General features: G+C 39.2%; 1 protein-coding gene across 1 annotated transcript in view; it reads right to left on the reverse strand.

The window, feature by feature from the left end:
- Positions 1-12,176, reverse strand: part of RAB38 (RAB38, member RAS oncogene family) — a 56,639-nt gene that overhangs the window by 24,953 nt on the left and 19,510 nt on the right. The window contains exon 2 of the mRNA XM_026015263.2: positions 7,088-7,368. Coding sequence (XP_025871048.1) covers positions 7,088-7,368 — 281 coding nt within the window. The remainder of the gene's footprint in view (positions 1-7,087; positions 7,369-12,176) is intronic.

A 12,176-nucleotide genomic window follows, 5' to 3' on the forward strand; every position in this document is an offset into this window, starting at 1 on the left:
GCACAGACCTGGACAGTCACTCAGTACAAATTGTGTTGAATCAGTGAATGTACTAGTGACTGTCAAGAATTTTTTCACGGCTTGGCATTTGAAAAATGGGAATAATCAGAGATGGCCTACTACCCAATATAAAAATAAAAGGTTTTTTTTAATGGTATTCTATATTTACTCCATTAAAAAGTGAATTAGAATGACTCTCCACCCATACCCAGGTGCAATTATCTATGCATTTCCAAAGTGTATAAGTACATTATGTTTCTAAGTGCCTATTTTCTAGAAGCCTATAAAATAAATGATATGTGATACTACTCTTCAAGCAGCTCCCAGAAAAACTAGTCACTTTTTAATTGCTGCATATTTCAGCCTGAATAATAACAATAATAATAATAATAATAATAAAGAACTCAGTAAACAATGAAACACAGAAAACTTTCCCTTTAAATAAGAAATCTAGACCAGAATTTAAGCAAGTCCCTCTATTTTGGTTAAGTGGGGAGGAGCCTGCATCTCCCTATGCCTGTTTCTGCCTCTCTCTCTCTTTGTGTCTCTCATGAATAAATAAATACAATCTTTTTTTTTTAAGTGTTCTACATGACAAACATATTTAGGAACTGATGCATGATGTAGTCCCCTCTTGAAGGAGATACTAGAAAAAGCTATTATTTGTCTGGCACACCATTATTTTAGAAATCCACACTGGCTCTAGGGCATATTTTGATTTTGAAATGTTAACATGTGAAAGAACAAAAAGAGTATGTTAGAATAAATAAAAATAAGATAGTAGTTATACAGCTTTAGGGAAGTCACCTACGTCTCAACTTTTTTTTCTTTAAAATGGCAAATAATAATAAAGCCTACTCCATAGGTTCATGCTAAGGATTGAATGAGGTTCACATGCAGAAAAACCTTGTCATAAGCTAACATAGAGCAGAAAGCAAAAAAAAAAAAAAAAAAAAAAAAAATACAGCCATGGTTCTTACTGGAGACTCAGAATGTACATTAGAATATCGAAGTCTGAGAAATCCCACAACAAGAGAAGCAGTTGTTCAGGTTGGCTTTCTCAAATGTATTTGACCATGTGTGTTAATCCAGGTTCTCAGGGGCAAAATACAGAATCTGAAGCTGGCTAAATATGAAACAGTTTATTCAAGGGATATTGTGCAGCTTGCAGAATTATTCAGCAGTGTAAATAAACAGGCTCAAGCCTAAGCTTCCAGAAACTCAAACCCCACATAAAACAAGCCTGATGAGGACACAGCTGCCAGCCACCATTGAGTACTGGGTCCTGTAAATCTATGAAGCTTCAAGGAGCTCAACTTGAATGCAACTGTCCCCGAGGCCAGCACTGATTCTCTTTCTGGGTCAGGCACAAGTTCTGCTGTCTCCAAGGACTGATGCCTGTTCTGCCTCCACCCACGCACCCCACTACCAAAAAGTGGATTTTGACTTGCACCTTCTTCGTCTAGTTGCTCAACCAGTATGACTGGTGGAATCTAGGTCAGATGCCTGTGCTCTGGCTGCAAAGAAAGTAAAAGAAGAAAGCTTTATGGGTTCTTCCTGGAGAGGTAAGTCTGCTATGGCTAGAAGCTCCCCGAAGATAGCAAACGTGTATTAATTGCTAGAAATCCAAACACATGAAAAATATCCACTATACTAAGGACCACCAACTCCTCCCTGAAAAAATGAATAACTTCTTAAAGCGAACACTACTGAATATACTCCTTCTCCCAGAAGGACACACATCAGCATTTTTCTTTTTAACTGTGCGGGGGGGTGTGGGAGACTAAAAGTGAGTGTAGTTTAATGTAAGAAAGTTTCTTCCTGGAGTACTCATTGATTTGAGAACATTCTGAGAAAGGGGGTGGGGCTAAAAAGTCGCTATACATAGGACAGAAATCTGCCAGGAGTAGGGCATGAGGTGGAGGGGAGCATGAAGAAAGGGCACTGTGGTTCTTTCTGTGCCCTTGGTTCCTACCACCACTCCTGGATAAATATTACCATTCTACTACTTCCCATCCACCAAGGCATTTTCCTGGTGTCCTGTTTCTGAACATATCCACACATGGACCCCATCACAATAAATGCAGTGTGGAATAGCCTGGAAAGGGCTGAGATATAGAAACAGACCCTTCCACCAAATGCTGCTGTTGTGTGCATCAGAGCTAAGTATGGATGGTGACATCTACACCAGCAGATGGGCTGTGGGAACAGATGATAGGGACGTTATGTTTGAGGAGTAGGTATGGTGTATATGTGTGATCAGGCATAAAATATACATTACGTCTCTTAATGCTCTTGGCAACCCTAAAAGGTGGGCGGGTGTGGCCAGAAAGTGAATCCTAAAGGAGCAACTGGTGGAGATTCAGGCAACAACACAACATACAGATATATGGGTCAGCAGGTAGCAGGACCCCATCGGCCACTGAGAAGGGCCCAGAAGATAGGACTCCCAATGTTGTGGATGCTCCAACAAGAACAGACCAAGGCTGTCATCCTAAAGAGACAAATCTACCAGTAAAGACTGGCTTGGGCACAGGACTGCATAAAATAGACATTATTAAAGTTAAAGCATACTTTAGCAGTGAGATGTACTAGAGCTCCTGATCTATGGGGTGACTGCATAAATCTAAATTACAAACCAGGAATGGGGGTGTTACCATAATTATTCTAAGACAGTAGGATAAGGCAGGAATGTCCTTGGAAAGTGGGACATGTGATCACCACAAGTATACATTATCTGGTCCTAGTGAGTCTGCAAGTAGAATTCAAGTAAACATGGCTGAGAAAGGACAAGAATGCAAAGGTTGAAAACTAAATAAAATTTGACTTAAGAGAGGGTTTTCCCTTTTATTCCTTTGGTTTTAATATTTGAAGAGATGGTGTAAAAATCAGAGATGCAAGCTAGCATACATTTTATTTTTTCTCTCCTAATTCATAGTCAGAGGCTACCATGAGTGTTCCAGCAACAGCAATGAAACATGAAAACTCTCATGGAGGGATACCTGGGTGGCTCAGCTGCTGAGCACCTACCTTCAGCTCAGGTAGTGATCCTGGGGCCAAGGATCGAGTCCTGCATCAGGCTCCCTGCAAGGAGTCTGCTTCTCCCTCTGCTATGTCTCTGCCTGTCTCTCTTTGTCTCTCATGAATAAAGAAATAAAATCTTTAAAAAAAGACAAAAGAAAGAAAAGAAAACTCTCATGGAAAGTTATTCTAGAAGACTGAAGAGCAAGACAGCAAATTTCCCTCAGCAGGAGTGTCAGCAGCAAGATGGAAGCTAATCCCAAAGACAAAGTCTTCTAACACCCTGGGAGTTTCAGCTTCAGAAATGGCCAGGATACAGGATTGCTTCAGGATGTGGCCATGGGGACAAAGCCAAAGGTGATGGCCTTTGGCTCATTCGAAGTTTTAGAGACTTTAAAAAAAAAAAAAAAAAGGAAATCAGATGTTGATGACCAGACTGAATGATTATGGAATCACACAAAAGGACTTTAATTATTAGTAGATTCACTTTCTTAGACTAAGATCTCTATGGGAAATGCTCTCTGATCCCAAACATTGTAATCAAAGAAGCAGTGGATCACAGTATCCAAATGCTTCCATCTTGTCTTCAGGTAGACAGTCTGGTCTGGGCCTGTTTTGTAAATGCTGTAATACTAGCCTCAGAAATTAAGCAGAGTTTTATCAGAGGTCTTTTAAAAAGACTTTTTGAGCAGTTTGACACTCCAGTGTCAATGCTGCAGTATTGTTCCTGAGATTCTAGATGTTAACTTTGAATACTAACCTGGCATTGGGAAGACATGTTCATTATTAAGACTTTCAGGACAACTTCAATAGCGGTATGTTTGGAGGGAAGATGACATTGAATGCAGTACAATGAGGCCTTGTACCCTTTTTAGCATTTCAGCACACTTCAGGCTTGTGAAATCCCTCCACCCTCTCTCTGTACAAAGCTTCTCTTCAAAGTTTACACTGGCAGGGATTTGGAGGATTAAAAATCCCCTATCTAAGTACAGTGGGTCAGTCAGGCCTTAAGTTAATGAACCTCATGCTCTTAAGCAGAGTTTGAATGCCGTGGTTGAGCAAGAAATGTCAGAGTGAGGTAAAAGAAAATGTCTAGGAGGTCCTTTGGTCCACAAGCAACTTCAGCCCTCCCTACAAATTCATAGTCTTTTCTTTTCTTTCCTCCTCCTCCTCTCTCTCTCTCTCTCTCTCTCTCTCTCTTTGGCTACCACATCCCCTATCCTACCCTATATATTTTACTTACATTTTATTATTTGTTATCATTATCCATGAGGTCAAGATTTTGTCTGTTTTATAGATCTTTGTATTTCCAAAGCCTGGTACAGAAGAGGTGTTTAATAACATTTGTTGGATGAATGAATGAATGAATGAATGAATGAATTAGTGATGGAAGACTCCCTCACCATATTGATATAAGTCACTCATTTCAGTTTACCCTTCAGATGTAAAGTAATCTATTAAGAGAAGAAGTTCTGTAAAATCCTCTTCTTCTACCCCTGTACCTAGAGTTTGCAAGCAGGAGAGCAATTCTTTTGAAAGAAAGAAACGTGAAGGGATATGCAGAAGCCATAGAACAAAACTGAGTGTGGAGCTAAGGAATAAGGGGAATAGGTGAATTCACATACATTTTGCAATTTAAAATGAAAAAGCCAGAAGAATGTCCAAAAATTAAACTATAAAAAATATCCTATTTCTAAGGTACCTGCGTGGCTCAGTCAGTTAAGCAACCAACTCTTGATCTCTGCTTAGGTCTTGATCTCAGAGCCATGAGTTCAAGCCCTGCATTTAAAAAAAAACAAAGTCGTGTTTCTCAAATTCTGTAACCTCATCAGACCTGTGAGTTTGCTCTACATTTCTCTCTTTACAAGAATCATCCCCCAAACAAACAAATCAAAAAGATTCAATGACAAGAAAAGTAGAAAGATGGCAGCAAATGATGGATACTATGTCCTGAATCCAAGGAAAAATCCTAAGAAATAGGGGAAACAAAGGGTTTTGGAAGAGAGAAGGAGAAAAGCATTCTAGTGTGCCAAGAAGGAAGGCAAAACCCCCAGGAACTTCTGGAAGTAGCAACTTCCAGATGCAGGCCAGCTCAGAGACATGACTGAAAGAAGGCAGGCACCAAAAATGTCCAGAATATGGCCAGAATAAAAGATTATCCCAACTATAACCGAAAAGTGACATTAAGCAGTTGCTTAATCCCTGCTGGTGTTCAAACTTCATTGAGGAGTGCCTGGGTGGCTTAGTTGCTTAAGCTTCTACCTTCAGATCAGGTCATGATCTTCGTGATCTCCAGGATCTCCAGGTCCTGGGATAGAGCCCCACACTGGGCTCCCTGCTCAGAAGGGAATCTGCTTCTCCCTCCTTCCTCTGCCCCTTCCCCCTGCTTGTGTTCTCTCTCTCTCTCTCAAAGAGATAAATGAAATCTTTAAAAAAATTAACTTGAAGGAGGAGGGTGGGGGGATGGGGTGACTGGTTGATGGCGCTACGGAGTGCACTTATTGGGATGAGTACTGGGTGTTATACCATATGTTGGGAAATTGAATTTAAATAAAATACTTAAAAAACCAAAAATAAACTTCAGTCAGAGTCTCAAATCAGGTATTTCTTTCCAATCCCTATAGCATTTACCCTTGTTCAAAGCCTTGGTATTTTCCCATAAGAACGCAATGACTACTCTGTTTCCAGATTGACTTGCCTCCCGTCTTTCCCTAGTCCCTGGGAAAATCTGACCATTCTGCTCTCTAGCATAAAACGGGTCAAAGAGTCCTCCTCAGTCTATTTGAATGACATTCGTTATATTTTCAAACCGTTCTTTAATGATTGCATAAATGTTTACAATAAGGCCTTAGTGTGATTTCCAGAAGTAGAGAGACAATATCTATCTTATTCACAGCTGAATTCCAAATACCTAGCCCAGTGCCTATGCTCTGTAAGTCTTAAATATGTTTTCCACAAATAAATAAAAATAGGAAAATTATGATATAAAACTATGCAGAATGTAATCCTAATAATGTAAAATATATTTCCACATTTATATGTAAAAGATACATATTATATAAATATTTCAACATACAATTTATTTATAAATTATATATAAATTTTCATATATTTTATATTTATATAAATATACATATATTTATGTTTTATTTAAAATATGTACATTAAAAATACATTAATGTAAAATATATTTATATGCCCACCAAAAATAGCAAAAAAAAAAATACAGTGAAACATTTACTTTTCTAATTTATGCTTTTTTTTAACTTTCAAAATTTACCGTAAAAACTTTTCTCTCTCTCTCTGATACTGACATGCAAAAATAAAAGCAAAAACAAAGGGAGCAGAGCAAAAGCCACACATCTGACAAATAAGATAGCAGCATGGGGCATAATGGGAAGAATAATATACTTATCATGCCACATCAGATTCTTCATCTTCCAGCCCTGACTCTGCCCCACTCCCTGCTACTCCTCTGTCATCCAGGAGAGTGAGCAGTGCCAAACCACACAATGTTCTTCACTTGCCATCTACTTTCTCACTCCACTATGCCAGTATTCCCAATGTGACAGCTCTGCATTCTTGCTATCTTTTCATTTCTAGGGCAAAGCACAATTCCTGGCAGAGGATCATATTAAATGTTTATGGCATAAATTAATTAATACGTGGGATAAGGCAGTGACACTGCATGTGAACCCATTTCTTTCATTCATTCTAAAAATCATACTTACCTCATAGGGCTGTGTGAGGACTCGATGAGAATATGCATATAAAACATGCCTGACATATAATAAGCACTCCATAAACAAACAAAGTTTTTAGCTATTATCACTGTGACCATGTCCAGGTCACTTTTGCCCTCTTAGCCAAGATCATCTTAAATTGTGGATAGTAATTTCTACCCTGCCCACTCATCCCCTTGAAATCAGAAAGAGCTTCAAGCAATTTGGAAACCATAAACCACTAGACAAACACATATGAGTATCATTATAATGATGCTGATGATGATATGATTATTTTCTGTGGGAATCTTGCCTAGTTAGTTAATCCTTTAAGGTCACATTACCTTTGCTGACGTTTCAAACCATCCTACGAAACCATGCTCCTTGCAGAACTGGTCCATCTTCAGGCCATTGTTTATGAGCACATCCTTCCCCTGGTCACATTTGTTGGCCAACAAAACCACTGAAACTGGTTTGCCATTAGGGAGACTTAACTTGGAGTCCAAATCATTTTTCCACTTTGTCACCGCTTCAAATGTAGCTGGCCTGGTGACATCGAAGACAATAAATGCACCCATAGCTTCTCGGTAATAGACCCTTGTCATGTTTCCAAATCTTTCTTGACCTAACACCAAAAAGAAATAGAAATCAAAACCTAATTACAATTGTAAACTGAGTTCCATACCAGAACCTCATGAGGCCTTTATTATGAGCAGATCACTCAGTAAAGTGCCTCAGTATCTATCTTTAAAGAGTAAGCGGAAGATACAATCACGCAGCTTTGTTTTTCATCTTTGAATCTGGAAGGGATTCGTTCATTTAACAAGTATTTTCTTATAGCACGTAGTGTTCTAGAACTGTGCTAGAACAGCATGCCACTAGCCACAAACAGCTACTTAGGCTTCAATTAATTAAAATTAAATACAGTTTAAAATTCAGTTCCTCAGTCACACTAGCTACCCATATTTCAAGTATTTAGTAACCACATGTGGCCAGTGGCTACAGAATTAGACAACTCCAATATAGAACATTTCCATTATCACTGGATATCCCACTGGACAATACTGTTTTAAGTACTTGGGATACAATGATTAAAATGTGAAAATCTCTGCCATCATGGAGCTTACGTTTTAGTGGAGTGATAGATTATAAATTATAAACATAACAAACATACCTAAATTATGCAATATGTTAAAAGGTGCCCACAGTCAATTCCAATTAAGGGTAGTGGTAGTTGGCATTTATTTATATTTAATAACCATCAGAAATGCAGTTTTCATAAGTAATTATAAAGGTAGAATTACTATCTCCATTTTACGGTGAAAAAGTTGGACCTCAAGAGGCTAAATAACTTGTTCAAAGTATACAGATGATGAGCTTTGGAGCTGGAATTCAAATCTGAACTTCATGAATCCAGAGCCCATAGTCATTTGCCAACATTGAATACTCTCGACTACTAAACCATTAGTCTTTGACTATCTCTCCTCCAGGCTTACATACCAAGAGGGTCACACTCAACTCAACTGAACAGATAACAGATATTTACCTTGATGCCAGTCTCTGCTGGCATCTACCTGCTTGGAATACAACAATAAACTAGATGGCCTCTACCCTTAAGTACTCTACAATCTATTGGATAAGAAAAGTCCTCTGACAGAGAAAAAGAGGGAAACAGAAAGAGAGAGGGGAGGGGAGGAAAGAAGGAATGAAGGAAGGAAGGAAGGAAGGAAGGAAGGAAGGAAGGAAAGAAAGAAAGATTTAGGTAGGCAGGCATTGGTTTTATTCAGACCAATCAGACTCACTTTTGCTCTGATTCTTCATTTTTTAAGTAAATGTTGGCCAGTTTGTTAAACACTGGAAGGTTAGCCTTCCTCATCTGCAAAATGGCAGCAAGAATGTGTACCTCACAGGACTGTGGTGTGGATGAAATGAATCAACATATGGAAAGCGCCCAGCACGGGACCTTAGAACTAACTGGCCCTTGAGATTTCCCTGCCTTTCTCCAGCATGTTAAAAATTAAGAAAGACAATATGAAATCAGAGTTCCAGAGCAGAGTTTATGACGAAAAAATTACTGGGATTTCGGCTGATGAAATGAATCCTATTGCTTGTAACTCTAGCCACTAATAGTAGCTGAAGACAGGAGCTAATGAAGGCAGGGTTTATTTCTTTTTAACTCAAAACTCCAGAAGTATAGGACAAGACAAAGGCCTTTTCTTCTGATTTGGTCATTTATTTATGGTAAGAGTCTTAGAAAGTCATATAAATTAAAACAAAGCAAGGTGTGTATTTAATAAGCCAATTTGTTGCAAAAAAGAATAAAATGCCAAAACTGGCAGGTATCTAAGAATATCCAGGTCAACAGCTCTAAGAACACTTCACACTTAACTTTGAGCACAACGTGTTGTGATGCTGAGTTTTTATTCACATTAACAAATACTTTGGCAGGTTGTTACATTCACATGGGCATGAGCATTACAGATTTGGAGGACATGATCCACGAGCACTTAGTAAAAATGGATGCAGATCAAGGTTCTGCCCTAGTGGGTGAGCCGTGTGCCCACGCATGTATCACTGGAGAGAAGAGCATCCTGTAAGGGCCAGCCACATGATGATCCTAAAACATCTCTTACACGGGATTTACCATAGAAGCTTTTCTTTGTACTCCTCCACAATCGTCTAGCCAATGAAAGAAAGTGGTATAATGCTCTTCATATGACACACAACCCGCAGATGAACTTTCATTTCTCCCAAATGAATTTTAAATTTCTTTTACTTTCTTTTTTTAGTTCCTAATACAAACAGTGATCCCCTTTGATACTGCTCAGGATGGCCATGACATTTCGGGAAGACGGGGGAAAAAAGCCCTCTGATCATTCAGGACTCTGAAGGCCTCTAGGCTTTGTACAGTTGTCTTATGATCCCTTGCAGGGAACTAATCAGATGAAAAGCAAAGTCATGGGTTATTCAATAATCTGCTTGTCCAGAGGTTTTCATAGTAGAATAAGGATATCTTCAAGAAAGAAGACCTTTACAGTTCAAATATATGGCAAAGGGTCATTTTTAAGACTAAGCAAAAAAGCAATATATCGGCTTAACACCTCTGTAGGAATTCAAAAAGGACAATCTGTGTGTTTGTGTGTATGCCTCTGTGTGTGTGTTTGAGTTTGTGAGGGCAAGTGTGCCAGATCAGAAACAAAGAGAAAAAAGTATATTGAGGTCACTGGGCCTGCTGACTTGAAAAGTCTGTATTTCCAGTGTTCTGGCAGGAGGTCACATTCAGACAAGGGCATTTCCAGAGCTCACATTTTATCCTTCCTTTGTCAGCTGATAGTCACTCTGTTGTTTCTTATTAAAGAATGAGAACCAGGTGACTTTCCATGAATGCCTACATATGGGCATTGTAGAGACCTAATGAATTTATCACAGGTAATTAAGATAAACAAAAACCAAAAAAAAACCATAGTTCAAAAATTCCCAGTGGGGCTATATCACTCATTCAAAGCACATTTACTGAATAGCTAATAGGTCCAGGCTCCGTATTTTGTGCTGCAAATACATATCTTTTGCCCTTAAGGAACTTCTATACTAGGAAGTGTCATACTGAATGCCTGCACCAAAAATGATCCGATTCATCATGTAGGTTCCCATTTCTCTTAGGCTCTACACATACATCCATGGCCATGTCGATGTGACTCATGATTCAGTGTCAGCTTCCAGGAAAGTTAAATGACAAAGCAATGAACTGAATCACAAAAGTTAATACAATGGCTGCTGTAATAATTTGGACAATCTTGCTGCAGAAGGCAATAAATTGAATGGTCAGAAGACATGGGTCTTTGTTTTAATCATTGGTTACCAGTGCAGCCTTAGACAAATGCATTTCTCTTTTTGAAACTGTTTTCTCACCTGTAAAATGAATTTGTTCTGGCTGACCTCTAAGTTCCCTTCCTGCTTTCTGCATCTAGAGTTAAAATATTCCTAGTAAATCAATGCTTGGCCCTCTGCCCCAATAGCCTTAAATGGTCCATTTGGTTTCACAGACTCAGTTAAAAATATACACAAGCAATAAAGCTATAATGTGTATTTAATGGTATTTTCACTTGGTAATTAGTACTCTATAGATGTTCTCAGTGGGCATAACCAAGCTGGGAATCTTCTATACAGACATAGAAACAACAGAAGGAAGCGAGTTGGGTTTTCTGTTAGACTGGGCACATTCCCTTACCACTCTACCACTAACCTACTAGCTCTGTGAGCTCAGATGAGTCATTTTATCATTCTGAGCCTCAGTTTTCATCATTGGTAAAATAGGGAGAGTAGATAAGATACCTGAAATGAAATTCATTACTGCCTCTGGCCACGCCTCCCATCAACCTCCTCAGATGCAGGCATCTAGCTCTCCACCTGCTACTACCCAGTGTTCCCTCCAGTTCTCGACATCACTAGTAATATTGCCCCCCTAGTACCTTTATGTCACCTTCTGACTCTTTCTTCACCCCACTGCCTAACATCCTACCAATGTTTCTGTTTTAGAAGCAGGTTGTGATTGGCCCTCCCCCACCATCAGCACTGCCACTGCTCCCATTCAGGCCCTCACTGGGAGCCCTGATAGCTCCCGAACTGAGGCTCCCAGCATCTCAGCTCCATTACCCCTGCTCTCCCTTAAAATAAATATAAATATAAACACAGATGTTCAGACATTCTCATAAGAGATCACCAGATGGGCATACATTGGAAGGAAATGAAATCATTACCTTCAAGAGCTGTCTGCACTCCATGTTCACTGCAGCATTGTTCGTAAAGACTGAGACTTAGAAACCTCCTAAGTGTCCATCAGTGGAGGAATGAATAAAGAAAACGTGTCATATACATACAGTGGAATAATATCAGCTATGAAACGGAAGGAAATCCTGACTTTTGTGACAACATGGACAAAAGAAATGAGAGCATTGTACTAGATGAAATAAGTCAGAGAAAAAAATACTGTATGATCTCCCTTATATGTGGAATCCAAAAAAGCCAAGCTTGTAGGGACACCTAGTTGGCTCAGTCCGTTAAGCGTCTGACTCTTGATTTCAGTTCATGTCATAAGATCAAGTCCTGCACTGGGCTTGGGCTGGTCCATGCCCAGCATGGAGCCTGCTTGGGATTCTCTCTCTCCTTCTCCTTCCTGCCTCCTCCCCACTGCTCAGGTGCTCTCTCTTAAAAAACAAAACAACAACAACAACAACAAAAACATACGTGTAGAAACATAAAGTAGAAAGGTGGTTGCCGGGACTGGGAGAAAGAAATACAGGGAGATGTTAGCCAAAGGGTATAAACTTCCAGTTCTAAGATAAATAAGTTCTGGGGATCTAATGTGCAGTATGGTGATTATAGTTAGTAATATTGTATTATATACTTGCAAGTTGCTAAGAGAGTAGTTCTTAA

Source organism: Vulpes vulpes, chromosome 11, assembly GCF_048418805.1.
Source record: "Vulpes vulpes isolate BD-2025 chromosome 11, VulVul3, whole genome shotgun sequence".
NCBI classification, from domain to species: Eukaryota; Metazoa; Chordata; class Mammalia; order Carnivora; family Canidae; genus Vulpes; species Vulpes vulpes.